Source organism: Pithys albifrons, chromosome 13 (genome assembly GCF_047495875.1).
Source record: "Pithys albifrons albifrons isolate INPA30051 chromosome 13, PitAlb_v1, whole genome shotgun sequence".
NCBI classification, from domain to species: domain Eukaryota; kingdom Metazoa; phylum Chordata; class Aves; order Passeriformes; family Thamnophilidae; genus Pithys; species Pithys albifrons.
In genome coordinates, this window is record NC_092470.1 from 8,505,373 (window position 1) to 8,527,377 (window position 22,005).

Sequence of the window (22,005 nt, forward strand, 5' to 3'; positions counted from 1 at the left end):
CGACTGTAAAGCTGAGGGTGGAAGCCAGTATTTTCTCTCTAGTCCTGGTTTTTACCAGATGAGCAATAGTTTGTTGTACAAACCCAAAATTTTCTAAATGCTCAGGAGAGCTGTCTGTCTGTTTTTGTCTGCTGTTTTAGAATCCCCTTTAAAAAACCCCCCAAGCAATTGAGGAAGGTTTTTCCATGCTTTATGAAAGTTGAATCACATTTTCAATTTTATAATTATTGCATCCAAACCCCAACTTTTGAGTTGTACAAGGGAGGTGTGTTTCAGCTTCATTGTGTTGCCAGGCTCCTCTGTCCATCTGCCCTCCAGCTGGGTTCTGTTTCCTTAGCATTAGGATTTTCTTGCTGGTCCTCTTCATGGAGTATTGAGAAAAGTATGTTGTTGCTTAGCTCCTTCCACTGGAAATAACAGGCATTAAAGAGCAGATCCTGCCAGTTAACCTTCTGCCTCCATCTGAATGAACATGATGAGCTGCAGCAGATGAAATACGACCTTCAAGTTTCTTTACTCCACTCTCATAAGCTATGTATTGTTTTGATTTGGCTTATTGGACACATTATGAGGGATTTCTGATTGGCTTCAGGCCAAGGTGTTATCCTTGTGCTGATGGAAGTTCAAGTGCATAATTTAGAAGAAAATACTGTGAGTCTTGACCTGTTTTATTCTTTTCTCTCTCTCTTTTTTGAGGGAAAAGAGAGAATTTTATGTTTGTCAGGATAAATAAATGGCTTAATTATCTTAAGAGCACAAGAGAGAAAGGAAGTCTGAGATAATATGACCTTGCTTCTCTGTTATACACCTCTACATATGTGTCAGAAATCTGGGATAAGGAAAACACCTGTTGAATAGACAGCCTCTTTCAGGGAGATCTGGTGATATTCTTTTCATGCCTTCAGCTGCATTTCTTGGGGCTCAGTCTCCTTTCTCAGAGCTCGCTGGTTCCAGGCGGGAGCAGGATGTCTGAGGTGGGGCAGTGGCTTCTCTGTGCTCCAGAGAACACTTCCCTCAGGGCCTCCCTGGTGGCTTTGATTCATGGCCTTGGGTTGGAGATAAATAATGAGGTTTTAAAAATCATGGAAAGGAAAAATGGGTTGTCATTGTGTATTACAAAATACAAGTAAGCTGATAACTAGAGGTGTTACCTCCATAGGAGAACATGGCTCTTTGGTGACTGTGACTGGGCTAACTGAAAATCCAACAATTCAACAATTGCCTCCCACCCAGGCAGTCAACAGCCATAGCCAGGTGACTTCCTCTGAACACATTGAAGGCAATTCAATTTTTACCTGGAAGTCGCACTTCTGATTTGTTTTAGGGGAAAACTGGAAGAGTTGTAAACTCTTCCCCCCTCCCCTACCTCCTGAGTTTTTCAGATAAACATCTAATTAGAGGATTTAAGTAGCTTCAGTAAATAGATATTACTGATAATGCCTTTTGTTCCTTGTTTTATTTTGCCTGAAGTTTGCTTCTGATTTTCTCCCTGCTGCTCTCAAACTTCAGGGCAGTCAAGAGTTCAGCTGTCAGTTCCTCCTCTCTGTAGAAAGACTGTCCTTGGGGCAGGCTCTGTGGGCTGTGTAATGCAGTAGTGGGGCATTTGGTGACAGGGAAATGAGCTGCAGGCATTTGGCCCTTGAGAGTGGAGGCATTTCTGCTTTCTTTCCCCATGGGAATGCTGAAATGTTGACATTTGGAGAGGGGGCTGAAGGGCTTGAATTCCCAGCACCTCTCCCCAGCGTTTTGCAGTGAAATTGTCTTTCATCCTGGGATGCTGATTCTGAAATCCTGTAAGCAGAAGATGGAGAGTGCTCCTGTCTCTCGGGGACAGCATTTCTGACGGTGTGAGGACTGCCCAGCACCACGGGATCAGCTCACACTCGCTCAGATGTGGGTGGTGTCAGTTGGCCACTGTATGAAGTGCAGCCTCTTGCTCTGCCTCCCCAGATGTGAGGGGAGCTGAGGGCGGGCTTCGAGGCCCAGGAATGTGTGGGGCCCCCCTGCTGTCCCGGGATGTCCTCTGTGCTGCTGCCTCTGATTGATGAGCTGGCCAGGCTGAGGTGAAGAGTGGGCTCTGCATTCTGCTTAGGGTCTAGTTTTATTTTAGCCATGAATAACATTTATTTATTTTTAGAGGTACATGACTGATAAATAGAGGTTTTACCCTTCTGCTGGCATCTGCAGTGAAATTCATTGGTCAGAATGGGACAGATTTATGCTTACAGTGCTGCAAACTCTTGTTGCACAGGGCTGAAATTTTCCTTCCCCTGTTGCACTGAGTGTTGCTGCACTTCTGTTGTTCTTTGAGGAACTTTAGAATCACAGTAGTCAATTTTTAAATATTTAATTATCTATTTCTTTCTTTGCATGTGTGTTTTTTCGGTGTGGCTGTTTTTCTTTTTTTTCCTTACTTTTTTTTTTAATGCCAGATTAGGATACTTGTGAAGGGACATGTCTTTTGTTGCAAAATCCTCCCTGTGTTCTGATCCTTGTCTTCATGTTGTAAAGTGCAAAACTGCTGGATGTTCCCCATGCAACATTTGGGCTATTAAGCAGAACTAATTCCTCACAGAATGGCAGCAACTCCAAAGAAAGGCATCTGTGGGATTAAGCACAGATAGTAGGAGGCAATCATTGGCAAACCGCTGGAGGAAGGCAGTCCTTGCAAGGCAGAAAGTAGAGTGTTCTTTCTCCTGAATGCAGGCAGCCACACAAGTAGAACAGCTTTGAAGCTGGTTAATGTGGCTTACTGTGTGCCTTTTCTCTCCTATTTCCTACGCTTCTTGTCTGCAGAAGAGCAGAGGGGAATTCCTTGATAAGTGCATTAGCATTTATTGTGCCTTCTGTGGCCACACACTGTTGCCTGGATGATAGATAGGCTGAGAAGGGAAAACCCCAGCTGGGATGCCTTCGGAAGTGAAAAGATCAAATCTCTCATGCTTGTTTACATGGTTCAGTAGGGTATGGCAGTTACACCATCAATAAACTGTTGAATAAATAGAACCAGATATTTGCTAAGCCTCAATCTTTTAGTTCCTTTAAAACAGCGCTAGTGATAACTCCTGAGGTGCTATGTATGTCTGATTTCATTGGGAGTGGTGGGAGTGGTGTGGGTCTCGCCCTTATTAAATGCTGGAGGTGTAGCAAGGCACTCTGTGTGGCCACGTGAACAGTGTGCCTGGAGTTGCAACAGGCAGAAAGTGGCATTGTTGCAGTACCATCAGCTGCCTCGACCAAAGTAAAATCGAAAGGCCTGGGTGTATTATCCTGTGCTATCTTCCTTCACAGACTGGAATTCTGATGCATGCCCTTGCATTGCAATTCTGGATCCTCATCTCAGTGTGGCTCTAAGAGCACCTGATGGGCAGGAGAACAAGCTGTAAAATAAGGCTGGGAGTTTGTCAGTGAGCATCCTCCTGTTATTTTCTGCTGCCCAGGATCCAGTTTATTGTCACAGTTATGTGAATATGCCATGGATAACAAGCTCTGTGTTCCAGCCGTTTGAAGAAGTGAGGAGGGAACAGTACAGCCTGATAGTCACCTTGTCAAATTGTGTTTTCTGTTCCTGCACATGTTTCTTCATTTAAGAGAACTTTTTAATGGGTGATTATCCACTTCTGAGGAGCCAAATTTCTTTAACTGTTTTGAGGGTTTTTTTTCTCAACATACAGCAGACATGCTAATTATGAACTCTTTCTATTGCTAAGGTTAACACTTTCCAAAATTTACAGTGAACATATGCTGCCTATTTAGCAAAAGGAAAGAGCATCTTTCATAAAGTACTGTATATCCCAAGATGAAATGATTGCTTTATCCTTGAAAAGATGGATCACTGTCAGAGAGGCTCCTGATGTATTGTGATGTTCATTATAATAATTTCAAATTCATCCTTTTACCCAAGAAGGGAAGCTTAGACAGCCAGCCACATTTTTAAATGCTGAGTGTCTGTTGTGCCATTTAATGTGTCCTGTGCTCAGAAAATAAGCATTTCCAGGGCTTAAAGCTTCTGAGCTGACAGATAAATGCCAGTGGTAGAGCTTGCTGCTGCATCCAGTGATGTCCATATGTGCAGGAAGGGGTTGCATTTCCAAAACTGCCTCACCAAAGGGAAGCTGTTCCAGAACCACATGCCTCATTTTTTTTCCTCCTGTGTTGGCTTTTCTTTTTTTTTTTTTTCCTTTGGAGCAGCCAGAAATGATACTCTGTCTTTGGCACCCTGTCCCCAGATCCTGCACTTCTCAAGAGCTTTTGCAAGCGGGGAAGAAAGTTTTGTTTTATTTTTAATGAAAACAAGACCAGAATTGGCAAAATCAGGACAAGGAAAAGGCTCTTCTCAGTTTTGGGTGTGGTGGGTGGTCTTGGGAGTATTTTTTTCTTATCTTTTCCAGTTTGTTCTCCTTTCCTGTCAAGTGTCTTCCACGTACATCCATTCGAGTCCTCTTCTCTTGATCTTCTGCACTGGATTAGATCAGAAACTTGCTCACAATAACTTCCATTCTGTATGTGGAGAAGACAATATACTTTCATGCTTTCTGAGGATACTGTAAGAATTAAGGAATAAAAGGATATGCTGCAGGAAAGAAAGAATAAATGAGTACATTTCCCTAAAAACCTTGTCCAGAATAGTCTAATTGACTTTTGAGTTTTCAGAAAGGGAAATACTATTTATGGAACTTCAGAGTGGTCTAACTTTGAGAAACTGGTCATAACTGTGTCTGTGTGTGGCCATAAAGGCATTTGCAGAACTAGTCCCAGCCCAAACAGTGGAGAGCTTAGTGATGTTCAGTGGACATAGGCTTAGTTATTCCTGTACAGAGATTTTTAAAATGATCATTTGTCAGCCACTGAATTAGGAGCTTTAAAGAAAGAGGAGGGGGACCTGAAAGTGTTAGAGGAAACAAATGAGATTGCAGCTGACATCTCCAAGGGAACTTTTGTTCAGGGGTGCTCAGGCTGTTGACCTCTTTGCTTCTCCATTTCATTGCCTTTAGATTAGAGCATTCTTCAGGACCAGGAAAGTAGTGGCTAGTTTGTGAATGGGCAAATGCCTTTTTTTTTTTTTTTTGAGTGGGTGGGAAGGCAATTATGGACATTGCTATGCAAACAAAGAAAGAATTTTGCATTGCAATTTGTAAGTGTGGGTTTTGTATATGAGGCTAATGAATTATTTTCTCCCTTGTTATCATCAATTGGAGAGTAATTCCTGGTGATCTGTATCTTAGTTTGGAAGTCATTGTCTAAACATTGCACTTCTTAGATATCTGCCAGCAAGTTGGCAAGAATATGAGAGAGGAAAGGAAAAATTAGAACACAGCCCAGTTTCTTCCTTTTTCCATGACTTATATTTTTGCATTTTGCTCTCATTGTTTAGTTTAGTGGCAAACTAAGTATGTGGTGGGCCAGGAGAACAGGTTTTTGCAATAAGGTGATCATAAGGTTTGGCAGAGCAGCATTTCCCATGTGCAGTTGACTGGCAGTTTGTTGGAGGCAAAGTGCAGTCAGCTCAGCAAAGGAGCTCAGCCTTCAGCTGAGCATTCAGGCCATGGAGGAGATTTGTCCAGAGCAGGAGGAATGAACTGAGAACAGAAGAAAGGGCAGATGGCCCAGGTCCTCACTCATTACCTCATCTGGGATCTTCTTGGTATTTATCAGTGAAAGCTTTCTGTAATTACCCCTCTGTGCAGAGCATTTTCTGGTGTCTCCAAAACTCAGGATGTGATTTTCAAAGGGTTTTGCAGGCTAATGCCTCAGAAAGATTCACTCCTCAGCTACAACTGCCAGAACTGTTCTGTGAACTGAAACACGAGGAGCACGTGGTGTGAAGGACCAGTTTTCTCTACAAGGAATGTCAAATTTCATAGCCAAACCTGGCTCATTCTCTGTGCTTGTCTCTCAGACTAGAAATGGGGTTTCTAATCTTGTTAACCTTTTGCAATGTTTGGACCTTTTCAGTTAATTGATTTTTTTTTTATATTATTATTGTTTAGGTTTGTGTTTTCAGTGAAATGTTGACTTTGCACTCATATAAGAAATTTTTTTTTTGTTAAGATGAGTAAAACAAACCAGAACAACTCTCTTCTTTCGTTCCTCCTCCTGATCTCAACTAAGCAATATATGCCCAAGTTCTGGCATAATTCACACATCACCTGGAGACCTGAGGAGGCACAGCATTGTCTCAAGAGAGGGTCTCTTTCTCTCTAAGGTAAGGCCTTGACTTGAAGCCTTTGGAAATCAAGGCTAACACTCCTGCTGGTCAACAAGTTGGAAAAAATAAAGAAATACATGTCAACCAACAGCCTTGGTTTTCTGGCTTTCAGACTCTCTGGATTTGGGAATATAAAGTGCATGGATGCCAATAAGCTGTGCCAGGAACTCCCAAAATGTTGGCATGTTTTGATTACGTCTGTCCTTTGGCTTAGGATACAAAAAAGGCGTAGAAAAGCCAGAGGAAACCAAGTTGTAGTGCAAAGGTAGTGGCTCCTAAAAATGCAGCTCTGCAATTTCCCACTGCAGAGTTCCCAAAGCTGCCAAATATGATTCTGTTCTGTACAAACTGTAATTCCCATCCACCCTCTTTGGAATGTTAAAATGCTGCAAGGAGATTCTACATGGCAAAAGGTTAAGAAAAATCTGTGGGATAGAGAGATTAATAGGGGTCCCATATCAATTATTGATGGTGTCAAATCAATGTGGCAGTTTCATCTCATTTAACCTCCCTATTATTTAATTGTAAGGTAATAGTCTGAGTCTGGACTCCTTTTTGAATGAAATTCTGAACTATCATCTTCAAAACTGCTGCTGTGCTGTTTATACTATCACAATCTAAGAATTTCTTCATAGTGATAAAGTCACAGAGGAATATTTCTTTTACTTTTTCATTTTCATGTTTGGAAGAGAAAATGAGTGTATTGAGTTTATCCTGGGAACATGTTTAACTTAAGAAATATCTGTGAAAATACAGTGCAATCTGTTTCACAACTAGTGTGGTGATAGGAATGTTGTTATTTCCAGTATTCATAGCAGGCTGTTGGGTTTCTGTTCTCTCTTGCTGACTAGTGTAGAGAGAGTTTATTAAAAAAGGGATCATTATTTGTATTTCTGTGACTACTTTTTTTTTCAGTGTAGACTAAAGGAAACGTGACTTGTTACCATACTCAAGTTTACATTTTTGTCTTGAACTAGAATTTTTTATGGCAAAATTTTGATAAATTTAAACTTAAACCTTTTGTTTTCTTGCTAAAGGGAAGAATTTTCTTCCTCAGTTTCGATTTTAGTAAGTCAAGGCATAAACGTTTATTTTATGGAAGTTTCATTGGCACTATAGTGACTATAGAAGCATTTTTCAAAAGTATTTTTGAGGAAAACCTCCTGATTTTTTCTGAAGCACTGGCAGTATAGTTTTAGGGCTAAATGTGCACTTAGATTTTTCTGTACAATTTTCATCCTGCCACCACAGGAGGTCTGTAGCTACACAGGCTTTTTGTCTTGTGAAAAGTTCTGTGCTTGTTATTGACCTTCATATTCAGACATTTCTGGAGAAAAGTATCAACACTGAATCTGAAAAGCTCTGAAATATTTCTGTATAGTGCAAAATTAGGGTAAAAAGACTAATTCAGGTGGCAACCAAGCCCTTCTGTGTAGCAGTGTTTGTAGTTAAAAACTCTACAGCTGGAGGTAAGTGCTTTTAAACTGGCAGGAGACTGGGGGTTGAGGAGTCCTTTTCTTTATGTAACCACTGTTCGCTTCCATCTCTCTCGTGTTTTAATTTCCCTCTTCCTTAAGTTATTTCTCTTCTGTTACACAATATCTGAATTAGGTGTCATTCCCCCGCCACCTTTTCACGTGCAACCTCAAGAGTTTCCGGGAAAATGATTTTCTTTTTCATCTTAGGAAATTGCATGCCATACCAATGGCCAAGGAGTGTGTTTGTCATGTGGTCTCAGGGCTGTATCCTGTCTTCTGTCTCTAAGTGAGTTCTTAGAAACCAGCTTGATAGAGCAAAGGAAAAGCAGGAATTAAAGCTAAAATATGAAGCTGGGAAACACAACAGAAAGGTAAAGTGAATGCCCCTTGCTAGGGATGACCACGTTTCCAGGCAATTCAAGTGATTTTAAAGTCATGTCTAACAGTTTAGTGTTAGTACCTCATTAAAATCCGGGGATTAATAGCAGCAATCTCCTTGTTGCGCATTAAAAGGATTTAGCTGAATTTGGGATTAGAGGGTGCAAGGTGCCATTCTAGCAAAGCTTTTCCCAAGCTGTCAGTGAAGTGAAGTGGGAGGGCTTAAAGGCTGTGGTTTCCCTGACTGTGGCTGTTATACCAGATACACACACACGTGTTTGGATTTTAAAATTGTGGGGGACTGGTTCAATAATCCTTTAAAATGTGTGCTACCTTTGGGAGTGAAATTGTCTGGAAAAGCTTGCTGGAAATGGAAAGAAAGGCTGTTGGAGTTAAAGGTCTTTCTGGGATAGACAGTGTGGTTGGGCCCTGGTTGGTTCAAGGACAGTAAATCAGTGGGTACCGGGGTGGGGGATTCAACCCATAATCAAGACTCCCTTGTGTGATAGGTAGGGATAACATGCAATATTCTGTTCTTCCCTCCTGCAAGTACTCCAGGCTGTGCAGCATGAGGAATTGGAACAGGGTTGGTCATTATTCTTCTCCCTTTTGAACTACAGGTGTTTCTCAGAGTGCAAGTGAGAAGGACAAACATCTTGAGACCCTCAAGTTACGTCTGAGAGAAAGCATGGGATGATTTTATGAACACCACAGTCCCCTCCCTGGTATTAGATTTTGGGGAGAAGAGGATGGTGGTTTAGTTGTTTTATTGCTATCAGTTGCTTTTCTTGGGCTAGCACAGCTCATTAACATGTCAATGTGTGATAGCATTTACTGCTAGGAGTTAATACAGGGAAAGAGAAATACAGTTTTAAAATTCTAGTGTAATAAGTTGAGCTCCTGATACAACCTTCTCCAGAATTTTCATAGAGTCCTGAGCATCTTGGTACTGAAGTCAGCAGCCTGTACAATCTATCTGAGGATTGATTTATTTATTTTGTGATGCTTTTGTTTTTTTGTTTGGAAAAAAAAACAATGCAACTAATTTTATTCCAATTGAGTTTAAGTATCAGGCTTTCAGCACTGTATTTATCTATGGTTCTTAATTAAAACTAAGTATATGAAACCAAAGTTTTAAGCAATAGTAGCACAAAAATGTACAATTTCAGAATATCTCTTTAGAATGCAAAGTTACAGAAAAAATGTACTTTAGTTAAGCTTATTTTCCCAGCCATTCTGGGAGAAATTAAAAATATAAGCTGACTTTAGCAAAAAGGCTACATTTCCACTTTATCAGAAGACTTAAATCTCTGGTAACTTACAGGAGTGCCATTACCAGTATGTTGTTTGAATTACAGTCGTTTATAACAGTCCTCATGAACTGACACTTTTCCTTTGTGCTTGAAGGGGCCAAATGTGTTCTGGATGATATCACTTCCTCTTACAGATGGAACTCAGCTCCATCTCAGGCTCAGTTGTTTGCCTTAAATAACAGCCATTAGAGGAGGAAAATGTCTGTGCAGACAATGAGTGAGATAAAGTCTTTGGAGATGCAGATGCCTCCCTTGTTTGCCTACTCCATACCAATACATTTCCATTTAGCAACCTCACCTGAACTTCCCGAGCTCCAGCTCAAACCTCTTCCTGCTTTTTTGTTCTTACTGATTGATGAGAATCATCACTCCCAATTCTCTCTAATGCCCTCTCTGTATATTTGTAAGACTGTCACTTCTCCCTTCAGTTCCTTTCCCGCAGCAGTAGGTCCCAGCTCTTTTCATCTTTCCTTACAGGTCAGGTTCTGTTTTCTCCTGAAATTTCTCTTTATGCCTTGCATCTTAAAAGTAGTAATTCTAGGTCAAACAGCACTTGAATAAAGTTTTAAGGATGAGTATAAAAAAATCACTGTGCTTGTGGTAGCACAGAATGCCCTTTCACAGTAATCCCTTTTCACTGAAAATCTTTATCCATATTGCTCTATTTGTGTGACATTTGCCTCTGAAATGTATGTACTAAGCAGAATTTTAGCTCTGAAATACTTCAGTTTTAGTAGCATCTCCTGGGAAGCTCAGGAAGGATTTCCCCACTAGATCACTTGATGGCAGCTCCAAATGCTTGCTCAGAAACGAGGGGAATAGTGTGCAGTGTTGATGAGTGTGTGGATCTGTCAGAATATCCTTGTATAAAGGTGATTCCCAATCCGGATCCAGACCACAGTGTGCCATTTGAGTAACAAATCATTGGAAATGTGTGTCTATATAGCCAAAAGACACAGCAGAACTTCTGTTATAATCTGTTTTAAGACTCACTCCTGCAAGAACTGAGAAATTGCACAAAACTACAAGAAAGTATGTACAAAGTGGTTTGGTACTAAATTGTAATACACATGTATATTTCTTGGAGTTTTCAACACTATTTCAGAGAGAGAGAGAGAGTGTCATGAAAACTGGATCAAGAAGAGAAAAGTTGTGATGTGCTGCCCTGAAATCCACTTGTTTGGAAAAAGCCAGAGCTTCTCTTTAACATGAACTTACTCTTTGTAAGTGAAACCTCCTTACCTCAGAGTTCGAAAAAAGCGGAAAGATTCTTGGTTTCATGTGAAGGGTTCAGGCTGTTGTGAAATTCTCAGTAACGTTAACACACCTTCTACAAATGGCATTATGCACTTGTGTTCTTTCCACCTGAGCAGTTCCCCTCTGTGAGTGGCCGTTACCTCTTGAGAAACACTTAAGTGGTCACTGTCATGTGCTGCAGTTTCTCAATATTTGCTGTATTCTGGGTAGTTGAAAACTGTGCTAATGTTGCAGTTCAGGGGGTTTATCTTCCATCTTTTCTTTCTTTGACAGTTTAGTCCAGTCTTGGGCTGGTGTCAGCTGTGATGGAACTGCTGTGATGTACTTTTTTGTACCTTAATAATTAAATCTGTGTAAACCTGTTTAGGTACATGCAAGTATTTGCATGCATGTAGGGTAGTATTCAATCCCAATACAGTGCAGGAGAGCTCAGCAGTGTTTCTCTGATACTCAGCGTGTCACAGCGAGTAATCATTTGGTTTTTGAACCTGTGGGTGTTTTCCTCAATGGTAAATGAAGGAACTCACACCAGAACTGAAATCTGATTTCTCTCTGCAGAGATAACATTGATGGCATGAACCACACAGTTCTGTCCTTTAAAGATACTCATACTCAAAAGTAATTATACAAACATGTGTTCCCATCACATAAATTGCAGGGATTTATAGAAGCAAATACAGTTTTCTGCTTCTATAAGCAACATTTGGTAAGTTGCAGGTTAAAAAGTGGGAGCATCAGCTCCTCAGAGTAGCATTAATCATTTTCTTTTGGCTATAAATCTGGGAACAAAATTATTAAATAGACTGGAGAAGGTGGCGGGGGAACTCAAATAAAAAGGCACTTACGTTTATTGTGTTTTGCAGGCTTGTTTTTGGGAACAACGTGTGTCTCTTGAGACTTTGTTTCTTATCCATTTTATAGAGCTCTGGCCTCTTAACAGCACTGCTTTAATGACTTGTTCTTGGGGTTCTGAGCTGGAATCGGCACTTGCCATGAAAACAAGCCTGTTACAAAGAGGTCAGGTTTCACGAGACAGCTAAACTCTTGTAAAAACGGATTTTACTGGAACAAATAAAGTCAGAATTAAGAAGAAACCAGAGTTTTGCATAAAGAAACAAGATACACAAGAAGCAAGTATTGAACTGATAAACAATGTATAAATTTAGATGAGAGATAAATGGGGTTTTTTGTTTCTAAAACTGCCTTTAGTGACATTAATAAGTTTTTCTGAAGATAGTTCTGACTTTTGCTATCTCTAAAGGTGAATTTTCAGAGGAGATACATCATCCTGCTGAGCTGGAAAAATGTTCTTTATATACCAGCTTCAATTAGCAACTTGCACTGGGCTTTCTAAATAGTGTAGCTGAACCTGTTCTTGCTTCCTATCATGATGACACTTTGTGTTCTGTGAAATACTAATTGCCTGCAGTTTCCTTTGTGATTCCTGAGTATCCCTTCTCTCTTTAATCTTCAGCTGTAATGTACCAGATGCATGGAGATAAATCATTCTTTTTCTATACATAAATGAAAACCAAATATTGTGTTTCTGTTGTCTTACTCTGCCCCTTTAAATAATCGTACTGATATAAGAAAATTCTGGATGTGGTTTTTAGTTCCAGCAGAGATGTAACTTCTCAAGGTGTGTAAGAGCTTTGCTTCAGTAAGTCTGCATGATTACCTTTCTGCCTTGTTAAATGATCCTTTTCTGGGCCACTGGCTGTGGGTGCAGCTGTGCTACAGGATGGCTCTGAAACTCACATTGCATTCATTTGGGTTGTTCTTACAATCCATGCCTTTATTACACTCCTAGAGACTTTATTTTGAAATGTGAGCAGACTTGTCTACTTTTCTACATCATACTTTCAGTTTAATAAAGGAAGAATGCAAAGCACTGTATTTTCTATTAGAAAATCTGTTAATAACAGCCCTTGAGAAATACTGTTCTGACTCCGGATGAACACACGTTGTCTGTGTAGGGAGCAGTTAAAACAGAGAATGATGGAAGGGTGTGAGACAGACAAGCCTGGTTGCATTTTTGTTCCTCCTTCGTCTTTTTCCCCCTCTCTCTCCTGTCCTGGAAGACTACAGAAGAGTTGGATTGCAACAAATTCATCACAAAATGAATCTAGAAGGTTTAGAGTTATGGGAACAACCCACATGGATTTGCATGTTATTTCACTTGTACTGAGTCTGTTCTGTGAAGCTGAGCCCTTGTAGGTAGGCGAAGACCTATTAAGTCTCTTTTTTTACTTCTGATAATTCCTTTGCAATCAAAAGAACATCTGCCTAAGGAGAAAAGTGATTTTGTGTCTCCTCCGACAGACTTTAAATGTAAGACTTGTGTTGCAACATCTTTATGCTTCGTTTTGGGGGGTTTTGTGTGTTTGCTCTTGAATCTGGTACTGCCCAAAAGCGGAAGAACAAACAGTGGAACATGGGGAACTGGGTTAAGTTCTGCAGGTGAGAGAGACCACTCCTGTCTGGGATGTGAAGGTGGATAGGGAACAAGACTCAAGGGTGTCTGGGTCTATGGAGACCTGCTGCCAAAAGCACAGGTTTGGTCATAAGAACGGGTACCAGGAGCATAGTCCTGGCTGTGCTTGAGCTGCCACACCGAGTTTCCAATGGTCACAGTGTTGGCATCATGGGGCTCCAGCTGCTTTCAGGTGGTTTTGCTGTACAAGGTGGTTGTGTGGGCTTGTTAATCACAGTCTTTGGGAGGTCTGCTCACAGAGCTGCTACACTTCCACTCTGCTGCTGTGATTGGAACACTCACTCCTGCAGTGCTGGTGCAGCTACAGGAATGCAGCGCAAAAAAAGTGGATTTATTCAGACCTGGGAAGCAAAATAGGCATACTGGTAATAGTAGTCTTTAAGTTGTATAGTTAGGCCTGGGTTAGGAGTTAATCTGTGTGTGGAGGGGAAAGCAATCAGGTGAATTTGCATTTCTTTCACACTCCAGTACTGATCTATCCATGCTGTGCAGTTGCATTAAAATGGCAGAGAGGAGCAATCATTCAAATGCCTGGTGTGCAACAGTACTGTCTGAACTCTGTGCAGAAGGGCATTATTGAGAACATGTTAAACAGGATGAAAAGTAGAGAAATTATTTAAACACAAAACTTGAATATTAAGAGATAGTTGACTTACTACTGCTGGTTTATGTATTGAAATCATCTGTCTATAATTTATACATGAGTGGAAATTTATTTGAAATCTGATTTTTTTAAAAAAAGCAAATAAGTACCATTGAGTGTACAGAGATTGTTCCCGCTGTAGAAATGTGTGTGAAACTATTTGCTTTGAGTTATCCAGGTGTTGCTTCTGAAGAATTGTTCTTGCCATTAGCTATGTTGGAAGTAGCAGTAAATAAGCAATTAATGAGAGGGGTTTGTATTCCTTTCCCTTTGGCTTTTATTTTCTGAGCAAAGAAATCCAACTACTGATCACTGTCCTAGCTGTGTGTTGTCTGGAGGTTATTTATTGATCTGCCACTTCAGTTGGCTCAGTTTTGTGAACTCCCCAAGTTGTAAATGCTCAGAATTACACTGATTCATCAGGCATCTGCTTGGTGAGTGCTGGGCTGTTGACATACAAATGTTCTTACATGATTAAACTTAATTTGAGATCTTTTTTTGATTTTGATTTCTTTTTCTTACCACACATGAACTTGTACAACTCTGCAGATGCTTTTCCTAATGTGAGTGTTGTTAAAGGACTGCAACATGACTGTCAAGAACCAAATGTTCTTTCAGAAATTTTAAGTTGCAGTCAATTTTCTTTTTTCAATCATTGCAGGGCCAGTCCCAAGCTAGTTGAAATGACTTGAACTTTGTTAGTTTAATAATTGATATGGTTTCCAGCTGCATGACAGTCAATTTGTATGCTAAGTTCTATTTGAGTGTGTCTTATTTATTTTCATTGAAGCATTTTTTTACTGAATTAAGTTAAAGAAAAGTTATTTTAAGGGAAACCTTCAACCAATGATAGCTATTGAGTAAAGTTGACAAGGTAGTTAGGTCCATCATTTTTTGCATAGAGTAACAAAAGGACTATCAAAGTATTTCTGGGTATTTTTGCAAGTTGATCTGTGAACTGGAGTTTGATTTGACCAGGAATTTTTTTCCCACTGTAGTGCATTAAATTTGATGTTCTCTTATTTTTAGCCATTTCTGCATTTGAAGTCCAGCCACTTTCAACTGAGGTTCAAGAAGGTGGAGTAGCTCGATTTGCCTGTAAAATAACAGCAAACCCTCCTGCCACTGTGACATGGGAAGTGAATCGAACAACTTTACCTTTAGTCATGGACAGGTATGGAGAGTCATGCGTTTTAGAATGTCATGTATTTTTGCTATCATTTTGATCCTACTGCGAGAAGAAAATCTAAATACTTACATTGCCCTTCCATAAGAAGGGTTCCATGTATATAGTGTGTCAACTATTAAAATAGCTGGTAATATTTATGTTGCTAATTAATTTTAGATAGTGCAGACCAGAGACACCTGCTGTTGTTTACACAGCAATCATTGACTTTTGAATTCTCCTTGGTGAATTTTGTATGAAATTTGCATCCTCAGGAATGGAAATTGTGGTGGGGAACAGAATAGGTGAACTTTGACTGTGGGGCTGGTTTGAACCAGCAGGATTGCTTTCACTGAAGAATTGATGAGCAGCCTATTTTTCTTTAGAGAGTCAATAAAGAATTATATGTGCAGAAAATGGAGTTAATATAGTTGATGCTAGGGAAATTCTCTGCTGGGGACCCTCTCTTGAGCTGATTCACTTGAGGCATACAGCCTGCTCCCTGCTAGATGCTCTCCCTGTCCAGTTTGTATTCGTTGGAGCAACCCCCATCTATTTTGGCTGCACATGTCTCAGATACCTACCATGCAAAGGAAGGTAAAAAGAGAAACTAAAACCTGAAACCATAGGTGGGTTTCTGGGAACTATATACTAGTTATGGCTATATATCAAAACCTGCTGTAAGAAATCAGCCAACCTGAATAGTAGAGATGTCATAGCTGGCTGAAGAAGGTTGGGATGGTTGCTTCTGAGGGTGAGAAAGATCTTCTTGCTGAAAGTAAATCCCTCTGCTCTGGTCATGGTCCTGGGGAGATTTTGCCTGAGTTCAGAAATGCAGGGACGTGAGTCATTTATTGGGAATGCTTTCGAGTCTCCAGCCTGCTGTTCCCAGGTCAGTAGCAATGGCTGTTTGTAAATCAAGTAGTTAATTCCATAATGGTGTTCACTGTCTGAGCATTGATCTGCATTTCTGGTTTTGGTTTCCGTGACAGGATAACGGCTCTGCCTACAGGAGTTCTTCAGATCTATGGTGTTGAGCAGAGGGATGCTGGGAATTACCGATGTGTTGCCACAACAACAGCCAATAGACGTAAAAGCGCCGAGGCGGTGCTGAGTGTTCTCCCAGGTACTCGCCACGGGAGGCGTTTTCTGTGGCATCGTTATTTTTCACTTTGTAGCGAAACCACTTGGCTGCATTAAAGGGCTGTAACTGTTCTCTGAACCACTTGTCCAAAGAATAGTTTTTCCTGCTTCTATCTTGTGGCTAAAATACTGTCCAGTGTAAGTTTCCAAGATTACTGAAATAAGGCTTTAGTTTAAATTTAACTTTCAGCATCCTTAAGAAAATGTATGTTTTATTTCATGTTTAATTGAATTTTTGTTTAATTGTGCTCACTTTTTTTTTTAATGTTTTTCCCCCTGCAAAGCCTCAGACTTGAAGCCTTTTCACAAGCCATCCATAATAGCTGGTCCTCAAAACATTACAGCATCTCTTCATCAAACTGTCATACTGGAGTGTGTAGCCACGGGGAATCCAAAGCCAATCATCTCATGGAGCCGGTTAGGTAGGTCTTAAAATTACAGCATGTGACCGTCAGCCTGTGCAGAGGAAGTGAAACTGGAAAGAAAGGATTTGTGCAATTAGGTTACTATTCTGAGGTTTCATGTAGTAGGTGACCCCTTAGTAGGTTAGGGTAGGATAAGTGAAACACTTGGAGTCCCATGTTTCCACACTGCTTTTAAGAAGCCCTGAGGTTTTCTTAGGTTTTGGGCTCGCTATTTCTGCAGCCAGTCCCTCACTGTCCCAGCCAGCATGGGCTCAGGGACAGGGAGGGTGGTGACCTCCAGGGGTCTGTGACTGGAGCAGAATCCGTGGTGTGTTAGGGCAGGTTGGGGTGGTGTGAAATAGTCCTGTAAATGTTTCTCCCACTCTTCTTTTTAGAAGCACTATGTGAATGTGATTTGAACCTTGGATTAATGGGCCATTTGGACTAGGAATAGGTATAGACAAACCTGGAATAGTCTGCCTGGAAGTGAAGAAGAGGGAATGCAGCAAGAATAATAACATTCAGCAGTACATCAAATTTTCCTCATGAATACTACCTGTGTTTTTATTCTGACATGTACCTAAATGTACAGTCAGGACTGTATGTGTAGAAACAAATAATGAGAAGTTTTCCTACGTTTTTATTTCTGAAAGTGTGAGAAGTAAACATATCCTTCCTGTTTGATTCAGTGGCTCTTACAGACAAACAAGTAAGAAAAAAGTTTACAGCATTTTGCTATTTGCTGTGAAAATAGAAGAAAATATATTGTAATCAAACAATCCACAGCATAATTCAGAGACAGATGATCACTGCTTGTAAAGATGATGTGGATGTTGGTGGTGATGAACCGAATCATAGTGCAAGGCAACTGGAGAGGCTAACTGGGAAAACGGCATTAGTTTTTGTGATGCTGAATTTCAGATATAAACCACTTACGAAGTGGTGAGTTCTGACCATCTGAATGGTCAATGACTAGAGTGAACAGCAAAGTAAATGCAAAATGGAAGCCTCTGAAAGCTCCTCTGTGATTCCATTGCGTCTTTTGACTTTTAAACTCTAATCTATGTCATTACTGCCTGGACAACCCCATTCAGTGACATTATTTAGGTACATTGAACATCCCTGTGACCCACTCCTGCTCCTCTCCCCAACAGACCATAAGTCCATTGATGTGTTCAATACCCGTGTCCTTGGCAACGGGAACCTGATGATCTCGGATGTGAAGGTGCAGCACGCGGGCGTGTACGCCTGCCGGGCCACCATTCCTGGCACGCGGAACTTCACTGTGGCAATGGCAACGCTCACGGTGCTGGGTAAGCCTGCCTCGATTTCCAGTGTCTTTTAACATCTTGTGTCTGTCTTTCTGAGCTCTGTGGTTTACTAGGCTGACTTTTTATCTCCAACATCTGCACTGAGAACTGTAGGGTGACTGTAGAGATTAAACAGATCACAGAACTGGCTGCTTTCTTCTGGCTGTTGACTTAGATGAGAAGTGTTAGATACTCAACATGTGAGTTGTGAACTAGCACTTGGAGATGCCCAGGTGTGATGTTTGCTTTGGGAAGACAGGCTTTCAACGCAGAAAAGGATCCTGTAGCCAAGCAGAAATATGTAACATGTATCTATACTCCCAGAACAGAATGTCACAGACTGGGGTTTGGTTTGTTTGTATTGATAAATGCATGAACAAAAATGTGTAGAAATGTTGCTATCTGTGCAGATGGTATGTATCCTTAAACAAATGTGCTTTGTTTACAAAAGGTGCTTTTTGCTTGGGTCTATGTGTATTTGAGACACCTGGGGAGAGACATCTGTGTGTGTAAAACTAATTGTGATTATGACTGTCCTTGCATTTTTGGGGCTTGATTTTTTTAAAATTATTTTTTCTGTAGCTCCACCTTCATTTGTGGAATGGCCAGAAAGCTTAACAAGGCCTCGAGCTGGAACTGCTCGTTTTGCTTGTCAGGCCGAAGGAAATCCTGCCCCCAAAATCTCATGGTTAAAAAATGGAAGGAGAATACACTCCAATGGTAGAATAAAAATGTACAACAGGTAAGATTGGAACTGCTGTATGAGAGCTGTGCTCGTGATGTGCTGCCAAAAGATGAAATTGCAGTAATTAAATATGGTAGATCAAGATATAACTCAAGTAAACATGAAATCAGATGTTAAATGTAGTCATGGGCATTTCCTTGGCAGAAGGAATGCAGATTAGTCAATACCTAAAATCAGCAAAGCTTATGTGATGGTTGTCTTACTGTCAGGGTGGGTGGGCAGGACCAAAATGAAGTTTTGCTACAGTTAATTTAGATATACAGAGTGTAGCAGAATACTACTACTGCTTCTTCAGAGTGAGCAGTTTATATTACAGAGTTGGTAAAGAAATTACATGCCTAAGGTTCTGCTTTTTGCAGGGAGGGAGTAGCTGTTCAGGTTTGTTTTCACTGTGCCTGTCTTTGCAGTCATTAACACAAACGTGGCAGGTTTTGAAGGACACATCAAGGTAAATGTCACAGCTGTGCATTCTAACAGAAGAGTTTGTGGCACTGAACTTAGGAAGCAGAGACAAACATAACTGTTGTTGCATTACACAGAGCTAAGTTTATCCAAGATGTGTGATTTTTTTTCCCACCTTTCTCTTCCTTTCGCTGCAGTAAATTGGTGATTAACCAGATCATTCCTGAAGATGATGCCATTTATCAGTGCATGGCTGAGAATAGCCAGGGCTCTATCCTCTCCAGGGCCAGACTCACTGTAGTTATGTCAGAAGACAGGCCCAGTGCCCCTTACAACGTCCATGCTGAAACGATGTCCAGCTCAGCGATCCTGCTGGCGTGGGAGAGGCCGCTGTACAATTCTGACAAAGTGATTGCCTACTCTGTGCATTACATGAAAGCAGAAGGTAAGCAGCTGGATTTAATTACTATCTAACAATTTATACATGAGAAGAACTTGAATGTCCTGGCAAAGATTGTCAGATTTGAAGGGTTCATAAGCAGGGCTGCATCAGAGCATAGCAGCATATAAAGGCGTGTTGTAATCAACAGGCTTGCTTGCGGAAAAATGCTTTTGACACGTCATCTCATCTGAGTGTTCTTCCAGCTCACCTTGGTCTGATGGCTCCAGTGAACAGATTCTGAAGTTAGGAATGGACACTAAAACCTGGGGCCTCCATACTGCTGTTTGCATTTCCCCCGTCCTCTGCTGGAGCTTCTGCCTACTCTCTTCTGTGTGTGGTTGGCAGGGAAGAACAGAGCATGCAACAGAGTCCTGGAGGTTTACAGAGTTGAACTTTTCACCACAGACTGCTTTTTTACCTAGATTCACAAACTTTTGTGACTTTGCTGACTTTCATATATTTTGGAGTAGAATAATCGATACTTATTGTCTTAACGACCTTCTCATACAATGAATTTGGGTGAATGGTGAAATCCATTCTTCTTTCACCCCCTGGTCTCCTGTAAGAGAAGAGTATACTCAAACACTAAAATATGCTGGATAGCCATGAGTGGTTTATCCCAGTCTCTGAAATGATATACAAATTCCTGTATAAAAGGGAATGAATAGTTGGAATAAAAATGGGTAACTAGACACTTTAAAATCCCGTAGTATCATGTAATTGCTTGAAGATAATCTAAGGTGGTAGGAAACAGCCATTTTTCAAAAGCAGAAGTGATTGCTAAATTACTTGAAAAATTGTTGTGTATGTGGCTTAAAGCAAGCTGCACTTCAGCTCTGTTTTCTAGGAGTGATTTCTGTTTCCATTTCTATTCAGTATGTGGTTTATTGAGGGACAGGACTGCAGATGCTCAGCTCTGTGTGGAATACCAGCCTGCCATCTGCTACTCAGAGGACAGGAAGGACAGCTTAATTACTCTAATACTGATGCAGGAATAGCTGCCTTTGCTTTTGCAAGTGGGATATTTTAGGACACAAGAGAATTTTGTCTGAAGGAAGGAAGGAAGAAAAGAGTTTTAAAAGATAATGAGGACAAGAGGTGTGGGAAATTACCCCCTACTCTTTCAGTCACTGAGGTATTGTGCTCACAATCCCCTCTTAAAGCTAATATGAATAAAGTCACACTAGATAAGTTATCTGGGTAATAGTAGAGAGCAGAGACCAGGTAACTTGAAAGAAAACTGGAAAACTGTCCTTAGGGAAGTGTGTATTTGTGCAGGAAGTGCTCTTGCACAGTAGTGAAAGGAGGTATCTTCTGGAATGTTTTCTGCAAAATCGTTTTGCAATCCTTGCTTTACTTACTTGTTTATCCACAGGTTGTGTTTTGTGAAATGAGATTGTAGCTTGTCTTGATTTAAAAAACAAAGCAAACTTCACACAGAAGCAACCAACCAAACAGGAACCTCTGATTTATTTGAACTTGCTTTCTCAACTACCTGGGTTTTTTTAATCTTTCCTTACTGTTTTGTGATACTTTATTTAATATAATACTGTTGTGCATCCTTTCACATTAGTAAAGAAAACCACATGGGGAGAGTGGAGAGGGCTGTGTTAAGAGGTGTAATTACAGTGGTAGGTTTCAAAATGTAGATGATCTGCATGCATTTTTAATTTGGTAACATGATTGTGTAGTACCAGAAATTTGCATCAGAACACAAAAACCAGTTTCGTCTCATTTTGTAGAATAAATTGTTGAGCTTCAAAGGCTCATGGACTGTATTTCTATAAAAATAATAGGTTTCTTAGTGATAGGCTGTAAACTTTTCTTGAGGATGTTGCCCATTTATCAGAGGCATCATTAAATGCCTAGAAAATGCCTTTTTGAGGAAGTATCACATCAGCCATCTCTCTGATGTAAATGTAGAAGGAACAGCATTGAAAGAATTGTAAATTGAATTTTTGATGACATTCATACCATGCCAGCTTATAGAGATGCTAATGTAGACTGTAGGCATTGTCAGCATCTTATTTACTCTGTAAGAATTCTGAAAATTATATCTTAATGTAAATATTTGTATGAGTGTATTGCTTTCATTGTTCCTTTCTGTTTGTCTTTCCCCATTCCACCCTCACACTGTTTCTGACCCTGATGAAGGTTAAAAATTATCTCAGATATATCTGACATAACTAGATTTTATCTCACTTAAACCTTCCTGTGTGTACCTTTTTCCTTATACATTTCTGTTCATGTATTGCTCTCTTGTTTAGGTAGGAACCTCCCTTGAAAGTGTGAGTAAGGAACACAGTATTGCCAAAGGAAAGCAGTGCCTGCCAAGTCTCCGAAGTTGCACTGATGCTTATGATTCTATAAACTTTAAACAGCAAAAAGGGATAATGCTTGAATTATATGCAGTTTTATGTTTTTTTCTGTACACTTAATGTAGTGGGTGCTTTGAATACAAAAGGTAACATCTCTCTTCGTTAAATTGCACAGCTCGAGTATTCTGATGTTCCACTGTAAAAACAAGTTCAGGTCCTCTTCCCTATTACAAAAAAAAAAGTTAGTGTTTTAATCACGTTAGTGGAAGAAACTAACAGGTGTGGGTTTTGTGTTTTTGTTTTTT

At 40.4% G+C, this 22,005-nt stretch overlaps 1 protein-coding gene across 1 annotated transcript in view; it reads left to right on the forward strand.

The window, feature by feature from the left end:
* PRTG (protogenin) overlaps positions 1-22,005 on the forward strand; it is a 77,427-nt gene that overhangs the window by 15,835 nt on the left and 39,587 nt on the right. The window contains exons 3-8 of the mRNA XM_071568838.1: positions 14,801-14,945; positions 15,929-16,062; positions 16,364-16,501; positions 17,638-17,796; positions 18,376-18,535; positions 19,138-19,385. Coding sequence (XP_071424939.1) covers positions 14,801-14,945; positions 15,929-16,062; positions 16,364-16,501; positions 17,638-17,796; positions 18,376-18,535; positions 19,138-19,385 — 984 coding nt within the window. The remainder of the gene's footprint in view (positions 1-14,800; positions 14,946-15,928; positions 16,063-16,363; positions 16,502-17,637; positions 17,797-18,375; positions 18,536-19,137; positions 19,386-22,005) is intronic.